The 27,219-nt window shown below is 45.1% G+C and overlaps 1 protein-coding gene across 3 annotated transcripts; it reads right to left on the reverse strand.

Annotated features, from left to right (window-relative positions):
- On the reverse strand, positions 1-27,219 carry ube4a (ubiquitination factor E4A (UFD2 homolog, yeast)). Of its 3 annotated transcripts, none has more exons than XM_039764413.1 (20): positions 27,108-27,219; positions 15,665-15,818; positions 15,408-15,575; positions 15,215-15,327; positions 11,916-12,068; positions 11,672-11,831; positions 11,386-11,588; positions 11,098-11,289; positions 10,691-11,003; positions 10,485-10,611; positions 10,076-10,383; positions 9,854-9,986; positions 4,213-4,400; positions 4,023-4,123; positions 3,790-3,903; positions 3,516-3,690; positions 977-1,157; positions 741-888; positions 470-627; positions 1-296 (listed from the first exon to the last, which is right to left on the reverse strand). In XM_039764413.1, exons 2-20 carry the CDS (start codon positions 15,771-15,773, stop codon positions 161-163), a joined length of 3,180 nt encoding a protein of 1,059 aa, XP_039620347.1. In that variant the 5' UTR covers positions 15,774-15,818; positions 27,108-27,219; the 3' UTR covers positions 1-160. The 3 variants fall into 3 exon arrangements, with proteins under 3 accessions (XP_039620347.1, XP_039620346.1, XP_039620348.1); XM_039764412.1 differs by having other exon boundaries at positions 15,408-15,578; XM_039764414.1 differs by lacking the exon at positions 15,665-15,818 and having other exon boundaries at positions 15,408-15,578; positions 27,108-27,194.

Here is a 27,219-nt window from a genome sequence, read left to right on the forward strand (position 1 = left end):
TCACCCTTCTTTACAATTTTATTTTGTACACATTGAAACATATGGTCCAGCCAATCACGATTCTTTGTTTGTCTTAAAGCCCGCCCACCCATGACCACATTACGTGACGAGTGCGTTGCAGGTGGCGCGGTCGGGGTGGCACAGCTACGCACCCATAACTCTATGAGCTCTGCTCCATACGCTGCCGCTGTTCTTTGCGCTCCACCAGCCACCTCTGTATCCGGTCTTTCAGCTCGCTGTTGGGCCGAATCTGGTCCATGGTGAGGGGGCTACGATTGAAAGGGTCCGTCTGATCGCTGTAAAAAGTTACAACATACAAAAGGTGTAAACCGACCCAGAATTCTTGGTGGACAGCTTGTCTCCTGGTAAATAAAGGCATCTCTTCTAACAGAGTAAAAAGGAGAAAGATGGCAGCTACAAACAAGTCCTCCTCAAGGTGAGGGCTGCTGTGCTCATCACATGACCTTACCTGAGCAGATGGCGGGCGATGGTGGATCGGTCAACAGTGACACGGGAAGAAGGCAGCAGCACAGGGTCCAGCATAACTGTACTCATGATGGGGTCGAGGAAGTCATCAGGGGCATCGGCGTAGGTCTCCTCCTCTTGCAGCTGGCGGTCAGCAAGAGACTAGTGGACAGAAAACACAACCTGTGAGACCCTCCATTAGCCGCACTCACCAATTCAGACTTGTGCCATAGCTGGTCTGCTGTCTTGGTTGGCGCAGTTTAGAGTTGGTCTACCTTGATCTTATCAGCCAGCAGGCCAAAGGACACAATCATGTCACCCGGCTTGTTGATCTTCTTCAGTACCCTCAGCGTCTGAGCGAAAAGAGTCGGAGAATAAGAGCGGCCATCCTTGGGTACAGTGGCACAAAAGTTCTCCTCGTTGCTGGAAAAGCCCATGAAGACAGAGATGAATGCACGGAGGTCAGCGCTGTTCTGACCCACTGGCTCTGCAGTGCATACGCAAGACTTACCCGAGGTTCAGGTAGATGGTGCAAATGTCCGACACGAGCTGCTGAGGCTTGAAGTCAAACTCGCTGAAGTCCTTCACCTTCAGGGCCCCCATCTTGGGCCCCACCAGATGCTGCAGGAAGTAGTTCAGCATGGAGATGATCCTCTCTGCCAAAAATGGATGCACAAACAAACCACGGATTTCTGAAAGACAGGTTAAAAAAATATAAATCACCAAATGCCCAGTCCATAGCCAACATTCGCATGATGATGCCCTGCTTTTCCTATTGTTTTACCCAGGTGGTAGCATCAAAACAGGACGGGCATCTTGAGTTTGTTTTCTTTTAATTACCTGCTTGATTACAGTGAAGATGAGTGAAAAGATGAATGTGTACAGCATTAACAGCACTCGGAAAGTGACAGTTCTTAAAGTTCCACGCAGACAACCCCGAGATCTCCAACAGCCACCACCCACTTGAATGCTATGAGAGACCCCTTGCCTGGCAAGGGGATGCCAGGGTTACAACGAACTGAAAACAGACGTGAAATATGTAGGAAGACCATCTATGGTTCCAACACAGTCACTGCTCACAGGTTAGTTAGCCAATCAATGTAACGTGTGCACCTTTGGGGATGTTTGAGCACCTCTCTGGCATCAACCTGGCACAGGGTTTGAACCAAGTGTGCAGGACTCCTGCGACAGCGCAGCTTACCACAGTCGGCTGTTTCAAATTTGTGTGCGGGTGAGCGCCGTATTAAATGGACAACACATCCAGGCAGGGCTGGTTCTTGCTACTCCCAGGACATACACAGTATTGGGACCCCCCACCAAATCATTGAATTCAGGTGGTCCAATCACTTCCATGGCCACAGGTATATAACATTGAGCACCTCAGCATGCAGACGGTGTCTACAAACATTTGTGAAAGATTGGGTCAGTCTCAGGAGCTCAGTGAATTCAAGTGTGGTACCGTGATAGGATGCCACCTGGGCAATAAGTCCATACGTGAAATTTCCTCTCTACTTAAATATTCCACGGTCAACTGTTAATGGTATTATAACAAAGTGGAAGGAATTGGGAACAACAGCAACTCAGCCACGAAGATTTTGCCTCATGGGGTGAGGATGATGATGACAAAGGTGAGGTATCAGCCCGAAACTACATGGGAGGTGCTTGTTAATGATCTGAAGACAGTTGGGACCACCACAGACACCAAGAACACCACTGTTTAACACACTTCGCCGTAATGGACTGAAATATTGCAGCGCCCACAAAGTCTCAAGTTTGCCAGTGAACATCCAGGCCTGTGCCTTCTTGAGCAGGGGGACCTTGTGGGCGCTGCAAGATTTCAATTCATTACAGTGTACTGTGTTACCAATGCTGTTCTTAGTGACTGTGATGGTCCCAACTGCCTTCCGATCATCAACAAGCTCCTCCCATGTAGTTTTGGGCTGATACCTCACCTTTCTCATCATCATCCTCCTCATCCCACGAGGCAAGATCTTGCATGGAGCTCCAGCCTAAGGGCGACTGATGGTCATTTTATATTTATCTTCTATTTGGGAATAATCGCACCAGCAGTTGTCACCTTCTCACCAAGCTTCTTACTGATGGTCTTGTAGCCCATCCCAGTGCAGGTCTTGTCCCTGACGTCCTTTGACAGCTTGGTGGTGGACAGGTTGGAATGGAAGAAATTGATTCTGTGGACACCCTACTATAGGGGCCCATGGTTGCCGCCAGGAGGCGCCCCAATGCCTGAGGAGCCCTGGCCCTCAGCACTCAGCACTTCCACTACACCCGGAAGTGCTGATGGGAAGACAACCAGGGATACCCGGAGTGCTCCTGGGTGCTCAGCCGGTACTTCCTTTCACACTTGGGAGTGCCGGCAGCAGCTAATCGGGAGGCACCTGGAGCACATCTGCCTCCCTCCATTCGAGACCTGGAGTCGGGAGGAAGCAAGACGGAGCTCGGGAGGAGAGTAGTGGAGGCGGACCAGAGAAAGAGAGGCATTGTGAGGCCTGGACTTTGTGGGAGTTTTGGGGTTGTGTGCTTCACCTTGTAAATATTAGTGTTGTGGTGCTTAAAAGATGTCTGCCTGTCTGTGCCCGGACTGTGTTCCACAATACATATAAGGAGTTGAGATCAGGAGTGTCTGTGATTGATTGATTGACTGATTGATTGTAATATGTGTGCCAATCTGTGGGAACCAGGATTCTGGCTGGGTTGTAGGGGATCAAATCCTTATTTCACTCAGTGACATGCAAATCAATTTATAACTTTTATGTAATGTTATGTAATTTTCTGGATTTTTGGTTGATTTTCTGTCTCTCTCCATTAAAATGAAACTACCATTAAACTTTGAGAGACTCTTCATTTCTTTGTAAGTGAATAAACTTACAAATTCAGCAGGGGATCAAATCCTTATCCCCCCCCCTACTGTAACTGCTATGATGATTTTCACTGACACATCACCACATCAAAATGTCCTCTGTGTAGGACTCTGAACTGGACAAAAAAAGGGCAAAAATGCATGGAGCATAAAGTTGCTCAAGTCTTCTTACCAGAGGTCAAGAAGGCCAAGGTCCCAATGGTCTCATTGGACATGATGTTGTGAAAGCGAGCGAGCTGAGCAAACATCTGAAGGCTGGATTCCTTCTCCCTGCGAGCGTCAGGTGCCAGCAGGTCCCACTCGCCCTGGTCTCTCTCAATTTGGAGGATCTTGATCTTGCTCAAGTACTGAGGGAGAGAGAGAGAGAGAGGAGGGCAAAGGAACACACGTTGACCTGAACTGTGACTCAGCTTTGCCCAGTACACATGCCTGCTTGAGAAGCATACCTGAATGGCTTCATCCAGCAAGAAGATGGCATCATTCATCAACAAGTTGAGAAAGCGCAGGAACAGTGGAGGATTCATGGCTTCCAGGTTCTCGGATGCATAATCTGCCAGGCTCTAAAACATAAAAGAGTGATTATGCCGAGACGTTAGTTAACAAGAGTGGTCTTGCACTACACCCACCGTAATGACTTTGCCAATTTCAACTCCTTTGTGGAAGCAGAGGCGCTCCTCACCTTTATGCTGTCACGATAGTTCTCTTTTCCCCACATGTACTTCAAGATGGGGTACATTGGCCTGCGGTAGTTGAACTTCTGCTCAAACTGGTGAGGATCCCCTGAAAAGTGTTGACAGAGGAAGCTTCAGAGAATCATTAACCCAATCCCAAAAGACTCAGGCTAACCATCATCATGGAGTTCCAACTACCTGTGAACTCAATGTCGACAAAAACGACAATCAGTGCCTCGGCCAGCTGGGCTGCATACTGGTAAGAGCAGAAGGCTCGCTCCCGTTGGTACATGCTGGTCAGGGTGGGTCCGGTCACCTGCTCCAGGTGGGGCATCACAGCCTCCAGTACTTCAGCAAGTTTGGCTCGAAGGTGTGGGTTCTTCATCCTAGTCAGTATCAAATGAACTTGTCACCAGACTGTCCACTGACCCCCAAGCTCCTTCTCCTCCCCAATGTTTTCCGCATACTGCTCGGCTAAATTTAGTCCTCCAACAATATCAAAGTTGTTCTGCCAATCCTTTCCAATGATGCACCAATAGAAAAGTGCCACCTGTTAAAAGGGCTGCACATCTATGGACTGCTTCATATGACATTCTCCAATAACTCTGCCTCCTTGCCCATGACACAATACCCTCCACTACTTTTTGTTCAATAATGGAAGGTACTGTAACGATTCATTCATTTTCTATACCTGTTTATCCATTTCAGGGTTGTGGGGGCCGCAAGCTATCCTGCATTATAACAATCTGGAAGACAACAGGCCTTTCGGCCCAACAGAGCTTGCCAGTTCTAGCCAATGAATTCTTCCAAATCGCTGAATGGCAGGCACGCAGCAGACGATTTCCCCACTTACAAGTTAGTCACAAGTGTGCAACCTCCTGCACAACAGCTCACTTCTCCTGCTGCAGGAGGAAAACCAACCATAACCTAACAATGAATGGAAGAGAAATGGAATGTAGAATCACTTTGTAGGGATAATGTGTATGAATACAGAGCCCTCCATAATGTTTCGGACAAAGACACATTTCTCCTTGACTTCCCGCTCTGCACCACAGTTTAAAACTACAAATCAAACACTTCAGACATTGTGATTAAAGAGCACACTGCCGACTTTCATTTAAGGGGATCTACAGACATTTCAGTCACACAACATTTTTTCTACATGGTCCGCCATTTCAGGGCACCATAATGTTTGGGACAATTGGTGTCACTGGTCTTTGTGATTCCTAAGAAGGGTTTCCTGGCTTCATAAGAAACATCGGCTTACTTCTACCCTTTGGAGTCTGGAGTTGCCATTGTTCAACATGTGGACAAGAGTTGTGCCAATGAAAGTCAAAGAAGCCATTATGAGGCTGTAAAATAAGAATAAAACCATTGGAGACATTGGTAAAACTTCAGGAATATCATAAAGGAGAAAGAACACACTGGTGGGCTCAGTAATCACAAAGGGACTTGTAGGCTAAGGAAGACCTCCACTGCTGATGACGAATCTGAAGAATCCTCACTGTGATAAAGAAAAAGCCCACAACACCTGCCTGACAGATCAGAAACAGACTTCATGTGGACGTGCAATGGACAACTACTACTTGCAGATGACTTCATGAACAGAAACACAGAGGCCACACTGCAAGATGTAAACCAGAAAAACAGGATGGCAGATTACAGTTTGGGAAAAGGGACTTCAAAGAGCCTACACAATTCTGGAAAAAGGTCTTGTGGTCCAAGGAGATGAAGATGAACCTCATCAGAGTGATGTGGAGACCTAAAGGACCTGCCCGAGATCAAACGTGGACCACCTCATCTGTTAAACATGGCGGTGCTGGGGATGTTATGGCTCTGGTATGTACGGTTGCCACAGGTCCTGGCACACTTCTCTTCATTGATAATATAATTGCTGACAGCGTGGTACAATTAATTCTAAGGTGTGTAGAAACATCTGATCTGTTCAAGTTCAAGTAAAGTCCTCCAAAATCATTGGCCAGTGTTTCATCCCCCAACAAGATAATGAGCCCAACATACTGCTGAGGCAACACAGGAGTTTTTCAAAACTAAAAATGATGGCTTGAATGGCCAAGCCAATCGCCTGATTTAAATCCAACATATGCTGAAGAGACGAGTTAAGGAACCAAGTCCCCCCAAAACAAGATGGCCACATTAGAGGTTTGGCTGAGCATCACCAGAGAATATCCTCAGGACCTGATGATGTCTACGAGTCACAGACTTCAAACAATCGCTGCATGTGAGGGACATGTGACAAAGTCCTAAATATGACTTTAACAGACCTGCCACTGCTGTGTCCCAAACATTATGGCATCCTGAAATGGGGGGGACCGTGTAGAAAAAGTGTGGTGTGACCGAAATGTCTGCAAATCCCCTTAAATGAAAATCTGCACTTTAATCATGTCAGAATTGTTTGATTTGTAATTTTAAACTGTGGAGCAGAGGGAGAGAATAATGGGTTTTTGTTCCAAACATTATGGAGGGCACTATATGTACTCGGTATTTCAATTACACTAAAAGCGCCCTCACTGCTGCTGCATTCTCTGCACATAATAAGGATTCAATATTTTAGTTCACTCAAAGGCAGTGCTTCTTGAACGTTTTTCTTCAAGGCCCAGAACCACCAGCCAGTCTTCCCTTCCCTCTTGTAGAATCACTGCTAACAGTCCTCCTGGTGGTGGGTACCCCTTGGAGGATCGGTGGTAACAGTCATCCCATTTCTCTCTTGGAGTATTGCCAGTGCCAGTCCTCCCCCAGGGTCCCCATTGGGGAATCGCCACCACCAACAGTCCTCCCAGTGGTGGATATCCCTTGAAGGATCGCCAACCACAGTCATCTCATGTCTCCCCCCACCACCATGAAGAATCACCACTCACAGTCATCCCCATGGGTCCTGTTTGGAGAATCACTGACACAAGTAGTGGCGGAGCAAAAGCATTTTCTTAAATTGCCCGTTGCGACTCATCACAAGACACTCTGAAAACCGTACGAGACCCATTCCCATTGAGTACTGTTGTGAATCACGACTCTGCATGACCCAAATTCAGACGTCGCGGCCCATACTTTAAGTATCTACACCAGGGGTCTCCAACAGGTCGCTCACAAGCTATCGGTAGCTCACAATCCCTTTCCAAGTAGCGTGCCAAAGGGTTAATGAATCCTACAACTTGATTAGTCAAATAAGGGGTGGGCGATCTTTCCAAAAAAATCATATCACGATCCACAATCTGAATTGCAATCTATCTCTTCAATGTGGCGTATACTTAAGAGAATATCTGGACTCAAACTCATCAAGACCTAAGTAACACTTTATTTAAAATATCTAACAAAGTTGAATTCAATTGGTCTCTTATTCGCTAGCTAAGCAGAGTTAAGGAAGACGCCCCGAAGCTGGTGAGTGAGTGAGGAAGGCCCCTTCCCCTGACCCGTTGCAGGTCTCTCGGATTCGCGCAAATGAATCGGTAGGGCAAGTGAACTATGACACATAGAGAAATGAGAGAAGTCGCAAAATCAACCGGAATGTTCAAGCAAATTATAGAAAAAAACCCACCTAAATCCGTTAACTAGTTCTCTCATGAAAAGCGGACAAACATACAGACAGAGAGATGTTGGATTTTAAATATTATACATTAGTAAACCTTCAAAATAATGTGCAGTTAAAGTCTCAACAGCATTTCTGGAGCTTAGTAGAGCCAGATAACCATAAGAATCTTCACGAAGCAGCTCAGAAAATGTCTGCTTTGTTTGGGTCTCCATACCTCTGTGAGTCTGACGTGAATGTCATGAAATCAAAGTTCAGAACAAAATGGACAGACGAACATTGAAATGACTCCATAAGAGTGAACCTAAGGGGGCTCCACTCCACCGTACACCTCAGTGCCAGTCATCTGACAAACTAAAACACACATCACGCATGCAACTGGACATGTGAATAAAGTGACACAGTGACGTGTGACAAACTGACAAATGAAGAAGGAATATCTGTGGATTTGGAATTGCATTGTTCCGTTTTGACAGCATTCATGTTTTAATTCAATAGTGTGAGAGACACTAGAAAATATGCATACAGACATACAAAATGCACTTGTAGGTGAACTAAATATTTTTTGTGATGTTTTAATGCAAAATGTGAGTTGTGGACGCCAACATTTTATAAATGTTCAGGCAAAACAAGCGCATTCAGTTTGTTTGGGTTGAAATAAGCTACGAGAAGAAACTTTAGAAAACATGAGTAGTTCTCGGCCATTTTCATTTTGTAAAAGTAGCTCTACATTATATGGACAAAAGTATTGGGACGCCTGACCATTACACCAACAGCGACTTTAATGACATTCCATTCAAATACATAGACTTTAATATGGAGTTGGTCGCCCCTATGCAGCTATAAAAGCTCCCACTCTCCTTGGAAGGCTTTCCACAAGATTTTGGAGTATTGCTGTGGGAATTTGTGCCCATTCATTCTGTTGAGGTCAGGCACTGATGTTGGACGAGAAGGCCTGGCTCGCCACCTCCGTTCCAGTTAATGCCAAAGGTGTTTGATGGGATTGAGGTCAGGGGCTCTGTGCAGGCCCATCAAATTCTTCACCCCCAAACTCGTCCAACCTTGCTTTGAGCAGTGGGGCGCAGTCACACTGGAATAGAAAAGGGCCTTCCCCAAACTGTTTCCACAAATTTGGAAGCATGGTGTTGTCCAAAATGTCTTGTTATGCTGAAGCATTAAGATTGCCTTTTACTGAATGTAAGGGGGGCGAGCCTAAACCAGCCCCACACCATTATCCCTCCTCCACCAAACATCACAGTTGCAATGCAAGTCAGGCAGGTAACGTTCTCCCGGCATCTGCCAAACTCAGACTCGCCCATCTGACTGCCAAAAAGAGAAGTGTGGCTCATCACTCTATAGAACACGTTTCCACTGCTCCACAGTCCAGTGGCAGTGGTCACTAACACCACTCCATCTGACGCTTGGCATTGGACTTGGTGATGTGAGGACTGCATGCAGCTCCTTGGCCATGGAAACCCATTCCATGAAGCTCCTGTCGCACAGTTAATGCCAGTGGAAGTTTGGAGCTGGAATCAGCATGTGTTGGTGACTTTTACGCACCTTAGCAGTCGTTGATCTCATTCTGTGACTTTACGTCGTTTTTCGCCTCATCCTAAACGATTAAACTTTCCAATAATACCACTTACAGTTGACCATGGGGTATCTAGCAGGGATGAAATTACAGGTGGCATCCTATCACAGTACCACACTTGAAGTCACTGAGCTCTCCAGAACGACCCATTTGACATCATAAAGGTTTGTAACTGGAGACTGCATGGCCAGGTGTGTGACCTTATACACCCGTAGCAAAGGGGCTGACTGACACAGCGGAATTCAATCATTATGAGGTGGGTCCCAATACTTTTGTCCATATAGTATATGCTCCAGTGGAAAGGAATGATGTAAAAATAAAAACAGACACCCTGAATTTGTTGGGGTGGGGAGGTTGATTGTCAGTTTGAGAATGCTAAGCTGTGAAAACCATTATTTCCTTTCCATTCAAACCATTTAAAGCACTACAACTTCAGCATACAGAACACATTTCTGAGGTCATAATCCTCTCTACTATGTAAAATTATTTGTCACAACACTTTTCCAGTATCACTTTTCTTTCCCAGCATTGCACGGTTATCTCCTGTGTTTTCTTACAGTACTTTGTGATGGCGCCTTCATTCATTCATGATGGCGCATGGTCTAGTGCCATGTGCATGTGGCACTAGACAAAGACTCATATTACCCACAATTCTTTTTCTTTCTGTTATATCTCCCTTGTTCCTGCCCACTGCTAAGGCCTCTCACCTCTCCACACTGCCCATGAACACAGAGATGAAGTGGAGCGCCTGCTCCAGCGACTCAGCCGATGATTCCAGGACTTCATCTGCAAAGCGCCGCAGGAAGATGAAGAGGTCACCAATATTGTCAGCAAAGAACTCTGTGGACAAAGGGACAACTCCAGGAGTTAAAATGATCAATGATATGCAAGTGAGGCAAAAGCAGAGACAAAGGCATCAATCACCCTACCTGGCACAAAGCACAGCAGGCTGTTGTCAATGGGCTGCAGTGGGAAGGTGAGGGGTACAAACTCGGGCCCATGGTTTCCCAGACTAAACTGCACCAGCACCATGGCAGTGGACACTTGGAGATTAAGGCAGTTTTGCAGCATGTGGGGTTCCGTGGCCGCTGCCTTGGTAGACAGGTAAATGGTCATGAGGCGCTCAAACTGCTCTCGAAGCTGCTCAGATGCAGGGCTGGAGCTCTGCTGGGCCTCACGCCATACACCTTGCAGGCGATGGAGAGACTGGTTCATCTTGAGTATCTGGTCATGGAGCCTTGTTACAAGAGGAGAAGTAAATGTTAGGCAAACAAGAGAGGGCATGTCTAAATAATTGGAACCCGCTGTGCAAGTGGCACCGTGCCAAACATAAGCTACCTGTGGAACCCCAGGTGAAGGGCATACTGTGTGAGGATGAGGTTTTCCGTCAGCAAATTGTATGACTCCGTAAAAGCTGGTTTCTGGTGTGAGGCTGGCGGAATCAATGTGGTCTCCTTGTCCAGTCCTGAAACGGGACGTTCAGTCTCATAAAGCATGTGACCTACCTGACAGTCTCCTACCACCCAATTCCCTTGACTCCTCACCTTTCATATGCACATTTCTACTCCTCCGATCCTCCTCGCTCAGCTCTTTAACGGCACAGTAGGTGGGGTCAAAGGTTAGCAGCTTGTGGGAATTCAGGCGGCAGAAAGGCTGGCAAAGCCTCAGCAGTACTGCACCCAGGTTAAGAAAGAGGGCATCAGAAGCGTATATCTGATTGGCCCAGATTTTGGCTCGACCTGCATTGGCATGTAGACAGCCTCCCAGCCAAGTGAGAAGCAGGTGCCGTGTGTCTGGAGACAGCTGGAATAAGTTCTTCATTATCTGGAACAGCTTCTCATGAAACTTAGTCATAAACTGTAAATTTAAAAAGGGAGGAATACAGAAAAGAGAAGCATCATAAAGGGCATCGCTGGAGGGTAGGTGTGCAACAAAGAAGTGGGGTGCATACCTGGTGAATGTTGGCTTCTTGAACCTTCATCTCTTGTGGGCTGCAGCGTGATGGGTTCAGGAAGTAACCATGGTTCTCTACTACGCCAGGAGTCTTCAGAAGACAGGAGATATTGAGGACTGTGCCCAGCAAGGTCTTTTGGTATTGAATGGCATTGCCAGGATCTCTAGGCTGGATGTACTCGACAAGGACCTGTTCACATGAGCCAGAAGAGTGAGCTAACAGATTCCATGGGAACGAGATAATAGTTAATGTTGGAAGTTACTAGAATATGGGCGTCAGTCCTACCTTGGCAATGCATTCTTTCTGGCTAAAGAACACAAGAATGTCAAGATAGGAGTACAGAAGTAGTTGGCACAACTCTAGATCCCGTACTCGGTTATGCAGTATCTCGAAGATTGGCACCATCACCTCCTTGAAAGTCCGTACCTCCTGGTCAGCCAGCAATGTTACCACTACCTCATCTAAGAATTGAGAGACTTCCTCTAGGCCTGTAACAATGAAGATAAAGAATTGGGTAACTGCCCATCTGGCTGTAATAAAGAGTTCCTCTCGATTTAATAAAATGACTCACTGGCCCCTTTGACTGCTTCCAAAAGTAGGTCTACCATCTGTTCATAGACATTCTGGTTGATGTATATCTCTGGCGTGAGAAGGACAGTGCAGACGTTGGACACAGTCAGGTTCTTACAGCGGACGGCGTAAGGTAGCAGCTTTTCTGGGACTTTGGTAATCTATGAGAAGAACGGGGTAAGCCAGGAGCCATCAGATCAGCAGGCCCCAGATCCATTGGTAAAAATTAACAAGAGACCCCCTACCTCTTCTTTGGCTCTCTGGAAGCAAGCATATAGGTAGTGGACAATGCATTTCTCTCCTGCATCTCGATCAGCAGACAGGTTCAGGGTGCCTGGGGAAGTCATGTAGATCAGATGATTCCCAGGCTCCAGTAACAGCAGCCGGGTGAAGAGAGCCTGCCGACACACACAGGATAGTAAAAACAGTTTGCGGAAAGCGGGATGGCGCAGTCGCCATCCTCTCTTCTGGCTTGTTACTGAAGCCTGGTGCTTATCAATTGTAATCCAAGCCTGCAGGGTACATTGTCAAAGTCATCCTAGAGAATCTGAGGAGGACTGCACATCTACAATGCACTCCACTCCCATAACCCTCAGTCTTCCACACTAGACCTTCACCTCATTCACAAATAATTCTCACAAATATTAACATCTTATCCAGATTCTAAACTTCTTCTTCAATAGCCCAAGGTCTCTTCTTAATTTTTTTCATGGACTCAATTTCCTTGAACTGTTCCATCTCCTTTATTCAAACATTTTTGTAAAAATCCTTCTACCTTAAGTCATGTTTCTTTTGTTTTTCTGGCCCTTTTCCATAAAGTCATTCATAACATAAAACTCTCAATACCACCTAAGGTAATTCAGGAGTTTAGGATGCCAAGTATATCCTTGCCGCATAAGGGGAAAAAAAAAATCAGGAATGGACTCCCCTCAACTTTCTCGTATACTCAGATATGTGGACGGATATTTGAGGCATAAACTGCAAGACAATGATTATATTTTTATATTATGTACATTAAAGGACCATCAACAAGAAATCTAATCAAATTAATATATTGTAACAATTATTATTAAAGTTGAACAAATCGGACTTTGCAGTTACATGTATAAAAAGTAAAGTACCACTTCCGGTTAGCGGAAATAGGTACAAAACGTAGATTTCTATTAACTTTTGGGCTAATACTTGGATGCTAAGTTTGGTTGACCTAAGTGAATGCGTAGTCAAGTTATTGTGTTTACACACACAAACACACACACCCCACACAAAGACAGACACACAGACATAATTCCAAAAATTGTATTTTCGGACTCCGGGAGATCTAAAATGTCGAGATTCATCCAAATCTCAAAATGGGATTTTTGAAGAATTGCAAAACTTTCCCTATACTTCGTATAAGAGAAAGTCAGGGGGCTCTAAAACGTCGAGATTCATCAAAATCTCAACATCGAATTTTTGGAGGATTACAATACTTTCCCCTATATACGAGAAAGTCAGGGAGGTCTAAAACCTCGAGATTCATGAAAATCTTGACATCAAATTTTTGGATGATTACAATACTTTAAACGAGAAACCAAAAAAAAAAAAAAAAAAGAACAGAAAAGGGAGCCAGCGAATCACAGGACACATTCATGAACACACCCACAGAGGGATGATCAAGAATCACATTTTAACCAAACACACACATCATTTAAACAGGAAGAAAAATCTACACGGAGACACACAGAAACTTGTAAACACCACACAAACAATGAGCAGGCACAGGATTCAAAGCCTTAACACTGGATCAATAACACAAATACAGTAACTACTGTACCACTGTAAAAGGCTTCTTCAAATTCTATTTCGGTGGCTGGCATTGGGTTTCACGCTTTTTCAGGTTTTTGCTTTCTGCTCCAAAATCCTAATTCCTATACTACTGCAACACTCAATTCCACCCCAATTTCCTTTTCATTGCATCAACCTCCTCCTCCTTCCTTCCTTTCTTCTGAAATAACCCAAACCCATCAGATTGTGTCATCATCTTCACTTCTACTAAAACCCCCAAATCCCTTCCCATGATTCTACTCCAATGATATCAAGTCCATTCTTGTTCCTTTTTTAAATACCTTTACTCATCCTGGGACTGCCAGAAACCCCTGCATGCCTGTCTATGCCAGGGAAGAGGATCCTTGGAACAATATATTCCAAGTTTTTCCCGAAAACACCTGGAAGAGAGGTGCTATCAGTTGCACCATGACCAAGTGCTGGGGGTTATGGCAGAGGCTACCAGCAAAGGGATCTCTCTTAGTTGGCATCAGCAACCAGTAAAGTGCTCTATTGCTTTTGTCAAGGCCGAAGAGAAGTCGCAACAGACTACGTATCCAACAGGGGGACTTTCGGCAACAGCCCAGGATTGGCAGCTTCAGGTCAAATTGGGGAGTCAGTTGCAATTCCCAAACACCATTGCTGTGACCTCACTCAGGCCTGACATGGTTATTGTGTGATAAATATCAAGGCAGGTGGTCCTGCTGGAATGAACGCTTTCCCTGGGAAGACCAGATGGGAGAGGCATTCAAGAAGAAGAGAGCTAAGATTGTGAGGAACTCGTAGGCGAATGCCAAAGCAGTGGGTAAGAAGACCTGTTCCTACCCCATCAAAGTTGTCTGCTAAGGACTTGCCAGCCAGTTGCTCTGCAGGGCTCTAAAGAAGCTGGGGGTCAGGGGGACTGCACAATAAGAGAGCCTTCAGGAACATCACTGATGCCACTGAGAAAGCATCAAGATGGCTGTGGATCGAAAGGAGCGATCTGTGGACTAAATAAGCTCCACAAGTTGGAGACTGACCACCACTGGCTGGGTCACCTGGGTGAGGGTATATAATGCTGAAAGACCCTAAACACCAGATGACCTCAGATTGCATCACTGATGTGTCTAGGTTGTACTGTAAGGTGTGCTTTCTATACATTCTTCCTAAAAGACCCACACTTCTATCAGTAATATTCCCAAACATGAAGTTCTTCCCCATTTCCTTTGTCAATACTGTAGCCAACTGTTCCAATACCTCACCTCTCCCTCTCATTCTTTTCCAATCCCCTCTTATAACTCTCCTTAACAGTATTCCAATAACCTGTCTCCTGTATCTAATCCCCCAATACCACAGCTACTTCACCAATACCCATCTGCACACAAGATCCACTTTATCATATCACCCATGCTTCTTTTTCTTTCTTATTATTCCAAATTCATTTCCCTTCCTACTCCAATAATCAATCTCCTGCCCCTTTAATTTCGTCATTTTAATTTCCAATACCATCTGCCTTTTCCCTGATTTCTGTATCAAGAACTACGAAACAGGATCAGGAATGCAGTGTGGAAGTAAACAAAACAAGCATCGTAGACAACTTGGTTGCAGCTTGCCCCCTTCAAAAAAATTCACAGCGACTGGATACTGCAACGCCTTTAAACCCGAGTTTGGGAGCGTCAATGGATTACCAGGCATCCTGTCCACCAGATTCAGTGGTAGGGATAACACCAGAGAATGTAACTTCCCTGTCTCTCACGAATACCTGTTGTATGTTGTCCATATCCAGCCAGTCCTGTCCATCCAAGTCTGCTGCCATCTCCTCCAAATAGACACAACGTGGGGGGATTCCATTGCCTCCCTTCAGACTGGGATCACCTGCAACACAGGTGTCATCAGTGATTCGACCGGGTTGTTCCCAGTAACCCAAAGAAACGATGTCGCCCAGTTCTGCTCACTGTTATCCAGTGTAATGAGGAAGACCCGCTGCAGCATGTGATTGATGTTGAGTTGTTCGCACAGCTCCTGTTGGGAACGAAAGGAACAGCTGACCTCGGAAACGGAATCGTCATTCTCCTCAATGCTCTCAGAATTGTCAGATTCTTCACGGCTGCCACCTGATGTATCTGCTGTGACAGAAAGTATACAGAAAGGGAATTTAAGACCGGCGGGGTGAGGGTACGGGCACAGTACAAATATCTGATGTGTTACTTACAGTCTTCCTGCTGCTTACGTATTGAAGCAAAGTGCTTAGCATCAGCTAATGAGCCAAAGAGGGCGGTGAATGGATTCTGGGAGAAGCTTTGGTTACCCTGCTCCGCCATTTCACCAAGAAAACACCTCCATCTGTTCCTCTAACTCGTGGTCACCTGTAGTTACAAAGGAAGGCCACTGCAGAAGAAGGGCACACAAATGGCACTTGTTCCAGGTACAACCAACCCCAATGCACACTTACAAAAATGGAATCGCTCTCTCAGTGCCCTTAGCCTTCAATGGGGCCGGTTTATACTTCACGCTCAGAATGCGTACACATCATGGCTGCCACATTCATTTGACGCGTCCTCTGAGCAGGTCCTCAGAAATGAATTCAACGTGTGTGCGAGTTGTGGTACCAGCAAAAAAAAAAAAAAATCGAGGGTTTGCAGTGTGTTCAAGTCGGACTGTGACGTCAGAGTCTCTGTTTACTACCTACATGTGACAGGAAGCCGCTTTGAGGATCGTACAGGATCAACGTGCCTGCTTTCAAGTTTGATGAATCGTTCAACGTGGTGAAGCAAAATGCCGACATACAAATGCATTCGCGGTGCTTTTATATTCAAGCATCACATATTCCCTAAGGTAATGATGCGATACATTTTAAAGGTCTCACATGCCATCTTCTGTGCCGTCTTTATTATTTTTTTTTTTTTTTGCACCTTCACAACAGCATCAGAATGTACGACGGCGTATTTGAGCTACAGAGCAAAATATTAGGGACACAGAGAAAAGGTCTATTTTGTGACTAAAGCTAATCTCGAAATGTTCACTTTAATCTCGTAGTTTATTTTGTCATTAAAGTAGACCGTCGTAAATGTCATCTTAAAACCGACCCAGTTGTTAATCCCTACATGCTGCTGGGGCTTCCTCCTGAATTGACAGCACCAATTGCCACGCAGAACACATCACATTTATGATATGCCAGCTCTCTGCACATTTAGAATCTGTAGATTTATACTTGATACCACTTTCATGATTAAATGCTATAAAGTATGTATGTTACATTTTACAGATCAATTGTTAATTTCGTTTAAATAATGAATACTGTTAATAATTACACACACGGTGGCAGAGCATTAGTGCTGGCTTCCTCGCAAGGTAGTCACGTTCCTGGTGTTCCCTGCTTGGAGTTTGCATGTTTTCCTGGTGGGTTTCCACACTGGGCTCCAGTTTCTTTCCAAGGACATGCCAGTTTGGGGATTTGGTGATGCTAAAATGACACCAGTGTATGTGTGTGTGCTTGTGTTCACCTTGCGATGAGCTGATGCCCCGTCCAGGGATTGTTTCTGCCTTGTGCCCGATGTGAGTTGGAATGGGCGCACCCCTGTATAATCATTAAACATCCGTCCTTTTTAGAGATATGGTGGCAAGGTGTCCTGGGAATTTAGTGGATGTTTCAGGCAATTCACAACACAGCAAAGCCAAATGTTATTTCACCATGATGATATCACGCACTGCCACCTGGTGGAATCCTCCAGATTTACGTAAAGTACACGCGCAGGTATAAACAGTACACTGCTTGCATCTGCAGGTGAACGCATTGTGTGAAGTATAAACCCGGCCTTAGACTCACAAACGTCAACACAAAGTTGGCACCGGACACTGGCACAAGCCTAAATACCTCTAGATGCTATGCATATATACCCAATTGGCACATGCAAAATCTGCACCTTAAATATGAATCTAAGCACATACACCCAGTTGGCATACACATAATAAAGGGAGTAGCTGTGCGCATAACACCAAATGAACAAACACCAAAATACAACCAGTATCTACTGTATAGTAGGAGTGGACAGTATACCGGTACTGGAAAAATACCAGCATTTATGGGATTTTCGGTACAGGAAGTCAAGCGTCCATTTTCTTGTAAATCCCCCCTTCGCCACCTTCCCTCGACACTTGTTTTTGCAGTTTCAGAGACCTCACAAAATGAAATTGCGACCTTCAATGGGCCCACAATTGCTTTGCCATGACCGGGACTTCACAGAGGACGACTCCATTCCCACCCAAGGCTCTTAAAGCTTCGACAAGATTGGGACTTCATGCCTGATTTAAAAGGAAACGGTTCATAGAGTGTCACAATGACACGCTGCAACCAGGTAGGCGCGTAATTGTACGGCGCACCAGTGAGGTTGTGGAGTTTTCTGTTACTTGCAACTGAACCGGTTTGGTACTGAGGTCTGAAAACTGGTATGGATACCAAAGTCACATTTCCATCTAACACAAACGTACACATACCGGATATACTTGCAGATAAGTCAGGACTTGAAATTATTGTATAAAATTTCTGGTCTTCATCTATAATACGTGACCGTGGCTGTTCGTTTGTCTGTCCAGGATTTTAAATCACCTGTAGCTTGCAAACCGTTTCACCGATTGACTTGAAATTTGGTAAACATATACAGTACTACGTGACGTCTACTACCCGCTTTTGGGGTGATGATTTTTATTACTCTTTTTATTTTTATTTTATTGTAGAATCAACTCTTGGCAGCACGCAGCAGGGCGGCCGTGTGGCACATGCGTACGGTCGCCGTTCTCATTCCCTACCGCCTTCGCTAATCATTCTTGAGGCAGATTGACGACTTAAGTGCCAGCTTAAGTGAAAAATTAAGGAAAACGTACTAAGTAATTGCAATGCCAAAACTAACTTAAATCAGTTTTAACCTGAAAAGATGCGGACGAATGATGAGCAGAAGCGGCTGCTAGGGTGGAGGAAAGAAGAGCTGCTCAGGAAGCAGCAAGCGCATCAACCTCTGAGCAAACGAATGGTAAACGTACAGAGAAAGAGGATGAAGACTAGGAATGGTCAAGTGAAGTGGATTCACTGCATGTTATCGTGCAGTACGCCATTACTGGTATTTTATAAAGTCGGTCGTATAAGTCGATTGCGTAAAACTCCTGCTATTGGTCCAAGAGATTATGATATGCTAACGCCCGCCCACCTGAGAGAGTAACCGCGGAGCACACAGCCTTTATTTTTTCTATGTATTGTGCCTGCGTCACCACACGGTAACACCTGAACTACTCTGAAGCGACGTTTGCACTGATTTGTGTTTTTTGTATCTCACCTTTATCGTAACAGCATCCCTTATCTACGGTGGAGCATTCGATCAGAAGAAAATATGAAGCTGCTTTTAAATTAAACGTCGTTGAAGTAGCGAAACAAATCAGTAACTGCGCTGCTGCAACAAAATTCGATGTGTCTGAGAAACTGATGTGAGATTGGAGGAGGCAAGAAGATGTAAAAAAAAAAAATAATAATTCAGTGTCGTATTTTTGAACGGGCATATAAGTCGGGGTCTGATTTTATGATCGATTTTTCGGGTTTCGAGACCCGACTTATACAGGAGTATATATGGTAAATATCAGGCTGGCAAACACTCCACAGCATATGGGCATTCACGCACATACATCCAGTCAACATACACCAGATTATAAAATATTTTTGACATCGACATACCCAGTTGGTTCTTGTCCAAAAAGTATCTGTACATATACAGGGCCCGCCCCGAGACAAAGACACATTTGTTTCGTGATTTGCCCCTGAATGCCACAATTTTAATTGAAATTTTAAAACTGAAAAGTTAAATTTCAACTCAAAGAATTCACATATGATTAAAGTGCACATTCTCAAATTCCACTAAAGGGGACGTTTATACATTTTGGTTTCGCCAAGTAGACATTACAGCACTTTGTACACACAGATCTCCAAACCTTCCCTCCTGTGCCCCATTAATGTTTGGTGACGTTGGGTTTTATCGGGTGTTTGTGATGACTCAGTTGTCTTTAATCGCTTTATTAGTGCGTGACAAAGAGAGCTTTCAGCATCTTGTCTCGCCTCTAAGCGCCTGATCACCTCAGGGGTCTGCTCCAATCTGAGGCCTGGAGTTGTGCTAGTCAAGGATTCACTCTGGTAGATCCACGAAAGATGCTACAATCACCTCAATTCTTCACAGAGTACCAGCCCACCTGGACAACAGCGGAGGGAATTACGTGCAAATGACTAAATAAGACAGAATTTTATGTGTTCATAGGCAAAAACTTGGCTTTTTTAAATTACTTTGTTACTCACCAAGGGGAAACCATCTTTTTGCATGACCTTTTGGTGGGCCAGAGCACATAGTCAGCCATTGTACGAAGCTCCTGGAGCACTAATATAAGTGAATAACCTGATAACTTAAAACAGGTTAAAGGCCTTGCTCATGGGCCCAACGGAGTAGGATCCCTTCTGGCAGTAACGAGATTTCAACCGGCAACCTCTAACAAGCACTGTACTCCCAACTAGACCCGGTTGTCCCATAGTGTGCGCAAGTGCAATTATCCATAAACCGGCCTGCACTCACAATGCGCTTAACGTTCTGGGCCCGGGCACACTTTGTGTAACAAGATCTGAACACGGAGTGACAGCATGCCTGTCAAAATGATGTGACTTATTTTGCGGTTGATTTGACGTCGTGTAGGGCAGGATGACTCTCTGCCCCCTTACAGATTTATTGAGCGCTAATCATGCTGGACGTCCAAGAAGATTTTTACAGTGACAAATAATGTTAAGGGAGGAACTTGCCAACTACAATTCACGTTCATCTGGAAGGCGAGAATAAAAACCTACATTTAACTCAAAAGATATCTGACTTGTCGCGTCATTCATGTCACGTCTGTTTTCTGTGCTTGGGCGTGTTTAACAATGACACTGTTCCCGAAATTCTACTGAACTGTGCCCAGGCACACGTCTCCCAAGTGGGCCAAGGCACAGTATAGTTGGCCTGGCACTAGTCAAATGAACGAGACTTTGGGTTGTGGTTATATGCAGACAAACATGCTCAGTCACTGAACGAACGGCCACATTGAGTACACCCTTAATAAATAAACAGAACAGAATATGCCATGCGTGTTACCATTGTTGTAAAGGAGACCCTGCAGCGTTTCTTGAGTCCCAGATCCCCCCTGCATGATCTAGCTGTGTTTGCGCGGGTTTTCTTCAGGTGCTCCAGGTTTCCTCCCACAGTCCAATGGCAGGCAGGTAAGGTGGTGTTCACCCTGTGATGGACTGGCACCCAATGCTTGTTGGGGATAGGCTCCAGCCCCCCTCTTACGACTCTGCTCATGACAAAGTGGGTTGGGAAAATGGTATGGTATGTTCATCACCAAAATAATGGTTATATCATAAAACCTGCTGAATAAAAAGCAGGGAATGTTATGCTTGCAGTATATAATGCACTAGTGAGACCCCTGTGCTCCTGTGTGCAGTTCTGGTCACCACACTACAAGAAAGACACAGCAGCACATGAGGCTGTGCAGAGCAGAGCAGCCAAGTGCATCATGGGACTTATGGACATATCCTACTGCATCAGAGTCCGAGAATGAAATGAGTTTAGTCTCGAGCAGAGGAGGCAGCATGGGGACCTCATCCAGGTATTTAAAATCCTCAAAGCCATTGGTAAGGGAGATCCAGCTTAGGGGTAAATCACATCCTAGAGGACACCAGTGAAAGTGCATTTAGAACTGAAGGCAGGGAGTTGTGTCAACCTGGAACAAACTCCCCGAGACATGGATTTGAATTAGAAACCTTTAAGATGTACCTGGATGAGATATTGGGGGGGGCAGCTTAGCTATTAGCTAAACAAACAAGCATGACGGACAGAATGGCTGCCTCTCATTTGTGCATCCCGGGACATGTCCTACTATTACTATTATTATTAAATTATATTCACTTAATTATCAGAACTATTCATGGTAGTTCTAAAATCCTTACTGACCCCTACTCTCTCTTCTGTTTCTTTTCCCGTTTTTTTGTGGTCCTACTCAAAGCACCGTGATGTTAATACATTGATGGATTAAAACCCAGAAGTCTACATGACCATCACCATCAAGTCCTTCCATGAGAACCCTAAATACAAAGAGGACTGTTTCACTTATGTTAGGTAGAATGCCCAGAGAGGGACTGATCAGGTGGTCTCATGGTCTGAAACCCCTGCAGATTTTATTTTTTTTCTCTTTAGCCGTCTGGAGTTTTTTTTTTTGTTTTTTCCTGTCCTCCCTGGCTATCAGGCCTTACTCTTATTCTATGTTAATTAGTGTTGTCTTGTTTTAATTCTCACTTTGTCTTTTATTTATTTCTCTTTCTTCATCATGTAAAGCACTTTGAGCTGCATTATTTGTATGAAAATGTGCTATAGAAATAAATGTTGTTGTTGAAACCAACAGGTCTGATGGACGGAGTGGACGCCTCTCGTTTTCAATTTTCTTGTGTTCTGTGTTCCCTTTAATAAAACCTGAGAATGCATACTTTAATCTTAACTGAATTTAAATGTGTGGCACACTGGGACAAATCATGGAAAAATGATTCCATTTTTATTTATTTATTTTAATTTTGTATTTTTTTCATTTTATTACTATTTAATTTAATATTGTTTCTTTGTATCAGTATACTGCTGCTGGATTATGTGAATTTCCCCTTAGGATTAATAAAGTATCTATCTATCTATCTATCGTATAGTGCTTTATCTATCTATCTATCTATCTATCTGTCTATCTATCTGTCAAACATGATTGTGAGCACTGTGGACCCAAAAGGCATACATTACCTGTCAAAAGGTCCCTATACACATCAACTCAACTGACAAATAGTTACCTGTAAACACACGCCCAGCTGGCATGGAATTTAGTCAAAAATCACCCTATACGGTAATATGAAAAAGTTTGGGAACCCCTCTCATCCTGCATAATAATTGACTCTCCTTCCAACAATAAAGATAACAGTGGTGTGTCTTCATTTCCTAGGAACATCGGAGTACTGGGGTGTTTTCCGAACAAAAAGGTTTTTAGTGAAGCAGTATTTAGTTGTCAATCCATCCATCCATTTTCCAACCCGCTGAATCCGAATACAGGGTCACGGGGGTCTGCTGGAGCCAATCCCAGCCAACACAGGGCACAAGGCAGGAACCAATCCCAGGCAAGGTGCCAACCCACCGCAGGACACACACAAACACACCAAGCACACACCAGGGCCAATTTAGAATCGCCAATCCACCTAACCTGCATGTCTTTGGATTGTGGGAGGAAACCCACGCAGACACGGGGAGAACATGCAAACTCCACGCAGGGAGGATCCGGGAAGTGAACCTGAGTCTCCTAACTGCAAGGCAGCAGCGCTACCACTGTGCCACCGTGCCGCCCCAGTATTTAGTTGTATGAAATTAAATCAAATGTGGGTCCCCTTATCATTGTGCTGATTTGAATGCCTGTCACTGCTCAATGCTGATTACTTGGTTGGATGAGCTCGTCAAGCCTTGAACTTCATAGACAGGAGTGTCCAGTCATGAGTGGTCAAAGGTATTTAAGGTGGTCAATCGCAAGTTGTGCTTCCTTCCCTTTGACTCTCCTCTGAAGAGTGACAGACAGCATGGGATCCTCAAAGCAACTCTCCAAAGATCTGAAAACAAAGATTGTTGAGTCTCCTGGTTTAGGTGAAGGCTACAAAAAGCCATCTCAGAGGTTCAAACTGTCAGTTTCAACTGTAAGGAATGGAATCAGGAAATGGAAGGCCACAGGCACAGTTGCTGTTAAACTAGCAGGTCTGGCAGGCCAAGAAAAATACAGGAGCGGCACATGAGCAGGATTGTGAGAATCGTTACAGACAACCACAGATCACCTCCACAGACCTGCAAGAACATCTCGCTGCTGATTGTGTATCTGTACATCGTTCTACAATTCAGCGCAATTTGCACAAAGAACATCTGTATGGCAGGGTGAGGAGAAAGAAGCCCTTTCTGCACTCACACCACAAACTGAGTCGCTTGTTGTATGTCAATGCTCATTTAGACAAACCAGATTCATTTTGGAACAAAGTGCTTTGGACTGATGAGACAGAAATTGAGTTATTTGGTCAAAACAAAAATCGCTTTGCATAGCGGAAGAAGAACAGCGCATCCCAAGAAAAACACCTGCTACCTCCTGTCAAGATTGAGAGGCGGATCGGTGCGGCATCCTCAGTGATGCGGGCTCTGCATCGGTCTGTTGTGGTGAAAAAGGAGCTGAGCTGTAAGGCAAAGCTCTCAATTTACCAGTCCATCAACGTTCCTACCCTCACCTATGGTCATGAGCTATGGGTAGTGACCGAAAGAACGAGATCGCGAATACAAGCGGCCGAAATGAGTTTCCTCCGCAGGGTGTCTGGGCTTTCCCTTAAAGATAGGGTGAGAAGCTAAGTCATCCGGGAGGGGCTCAGAGTACAGCCGCTGATCCTCCACATCGTGATGCCTCCTGGACGCCTCCCTGGTGAGGTGTTCCGGGCACATCCAACCGGGAGGAGGCCCCGGGGAAGACCCAGGACAGGCTGGAGGGACTATGCCTCCTGGCTGGCCTAGGAACACCTTGGGATTCTCCAGGAAGAGTTGGAAGAAGTGGCCGGGGAGAGGGAAGTCTGGGCCTCTCTGCTCAAGCTGCTACCCCCGTGACCCGACCCCGGATAAGCGGAAGAGGATGGATGGACCTACTGTCAAATTTGGTGGAGGTTCCATCATGCTGTGTGGCTGTGTGGCCAGTTCAGAGACTTGGGCTCTTGTTAAAGTCGAGGGTCGGATGAATTCAACCCAATATCAACAACTTTTTCAGGATAATGTTCAAGCATCAGTCACAAAGTTGAAGTTACGCAAGGGTTGGATATTCCAACAAGACAATGAGCCAAAACACAGTTGGAAATCTACAAAGGCATTCATGCATAAGAGAGAAGTACAATGTTCTGGAATGGCCGTCACAGTCCCCTGACTTGAATATCACTGAAAATCTATGGGATGGTTTGAAGCAGGCTGTTCATTCATGCTCGGCAGCCATCAAATTGAACTGAACTGGAGAAATTTGGTGTGAAGAATGGTCATAAATACCTCCATCCAGAATCCAGACACTCATCACAGGCTATAGGAGGACAGCGTCTGGAGGCTCAAAAGAGCAAAAGGAGGCTCAACTAAGTATTGATGTCATATCTCTGTTGGGGTGCCCACATTTATGCACCTGTCTAATTTTGTTATGATGCATGTTGCATATTTTCTGTTAATCCAATAAACTTAATGTCACTGCTGACATACTACTGTGTCCATAAGGCATGTCAGATAATAAAAGGAAGTTGCTACTTTGAAAGCTCAGCCAATGAGAAACAAAAATCCAAAGAATTAAGAGGGGCTCCAAAACTTTGTCATATGACTGCATATACGAGGGGGGACTCAAAAAGAAACAAGACTGGCTGCCGTGTGGCTGGATGGCGAGTGGAGGGTGTTGGATCAAAGGTCAGTGCTTGTTCTCTCATCACTCGCCAGTCAGTAACCAGACGGACATCTCTGTGAAACGATCTTACGTGTCACACAGTCATTGTTTTATCAGAAGCTGTTCTCGCGATCCTGTCGAAATTGTGATGTCGAATTTCACGGAACAAACAACTTGCTAGAAATTTTGTTTTCTACTTGGCAAAACACCAACGGAATAATTCCGAATTCTTCAGATGGCTTTGAAAAGAGAAGCTCTGAGTCGGCCGAGAGTTTTTGAATGGTTTCTCGCGCTTCAAAAATGGAAATTTAAGCATCAAGGCATCAACCCCATTCTAGACGCCCTTCAAGCTGCCGAACGACAAAAACATTGCAAAAATCCGAGAAAAAATAACTGAAGACTGTCGTTACACAATGGACGAGTTATCAGAAACGACAGGAGTAACAAGGAACTCAGTGGCAGCGCATTTTGACTGAAGACCTGGGCATGAGGCGTGTTTTGGACAAATTTGTCCCCCGTCTGCTAACCAATGACCAGGGGAACACTCAACTCCATGTGTGCAAAGACTTGAAAATGGAGCTTGAAAGTGAGCCAGACTTCTTGTCCAGGGTCATAACAGGTTACTCTGAAACGAAACAAGCATCAAGCCAGTGGAAGAATCCCGATTCATCAAGGCCCAAAAAAACCAGACAGGTGAAATCGAACGTGAAAAACAACACTGATTTGTTTTCTTTGACATTAGAGGTATTGTGCACAAGGAATTCGTTCCAAGGGGTTCAGAGGGTCAACCAAGAGTACTATCTGGGGGTCTTAAGACGGCTGAGAGAGAGAGTGCGGAGGACAAGGCCGAAATTGTGGCAGTCGGGCGAAGTGCTCCTTCACCATGACAATGCCCCGGCACACAAAGAGTTGCGAATTTGTCAGTTTTTGACCAGTCAGGGCATGACACCATGACACTCATGCTCCCCCCCTTATTCACGGGACTTGGCCCTCTGTAACTTTTTCTTGTTCCCCAGAATGAAAAGGGACTTGAAAAGACGCCAATTTAACAGTGTGGAGGACGTGATCACTGCTTCGACTACAGCGCTAAACAGCATCCCAGTTGAAGACTCCCAAAAAGGCTTTGATCAGTAGAAAAGGAGACTGGACAGGTGTGTGTCTTGCAATATTTTAAATAGAATGATTGCTTTTGAAAAAGTCTCATTTTTTTTCGGGTGCCCCCTCGTACATCTTATACTGTATACTTATGCATACATATTCCCATTTGGCATACTCCCAGTAATAACATGCACTATATATTTCATGTCATATTGTAACCTGCCTAATCCAGACCAGGGGCCCCAGGTTACAGAGTGGCTAGCAAAAGGGTGCAAGGCAGAAACAAACCCAGGACCACCACAAGGCTAAAACACACACACACACACACACACACACGCCCTTGAGATTCATTTAACCAATGGGAGGAAATTGCAGCACCTGGTGGAAACCCACACATCCACTGGGAGAACATGCAAACTCCATGCAAGGAGGATTCAGGATGTGAGGCTGCAGCACTACCACTGCGCCACCCTGCACTATACAAAGAGTACAAATATTGCACATTAGCATGCACTCCAGTACACACATGCACTACCTACAAACATAAACCTACCACAATATAAGAAGCAGTTTTATTGGTTTACCCAACTGGCCTTTACTCCAGTACAGGCAGACTTTACATGCACACAGAATATGCCTGAATGGAGGTTCTTAAGCAGACCCCTGTACACCCCGATACCCAGGTGGACCACCACTCGCTCTCTTTGTGTTTAGATATGTAGAGACACCTTAATAGCCAAAGCGTTCGTATAACCTGTCATTATACACATACAACTATGTCTACTTCGCCTATTGAAGTGTGTCCCACTAAACCAGGAATTTGTAACACATACCCAACGTGAGTATTCCTCAATATGCTAATCTGTAATACCCTATAACCAATTCCGATGTATGCCGGACGTAACCGGCCTATTGGCACATATGTGCACTCCACTACAGCTCATAAAACAATTCGATTTGCAAATGGAACAGTACGTGTGATCATGCAAGCTGCCCACCCACACTCTGAGACAAAAACAAACGACACATTCGCAACGAACCTGCGTGTCAGTATTGCCAGTCTATCCTGATATTCCAGAACCGAGGCCTCGGTCTCTCGCGGTCTGCAACAACACAGCGAAAGAAACGTCATCAGGACGCGCCAGAACCTGT

Source organism: Polypterus senegalus, chromosome 9 (genome assembly GCF_016835505.1).
Source record: "Polypterus senegalus isolate Bchr_013 chromosome 9, ASM1683550v1, whole genome shotgun sequence".
NCBI classification, from domain to species: Eukaryota; Metazoa; Chordata; class Cladistia; order Polypteriformes; family Polypteridae; genus Polypterus; species Polypterus senegalus.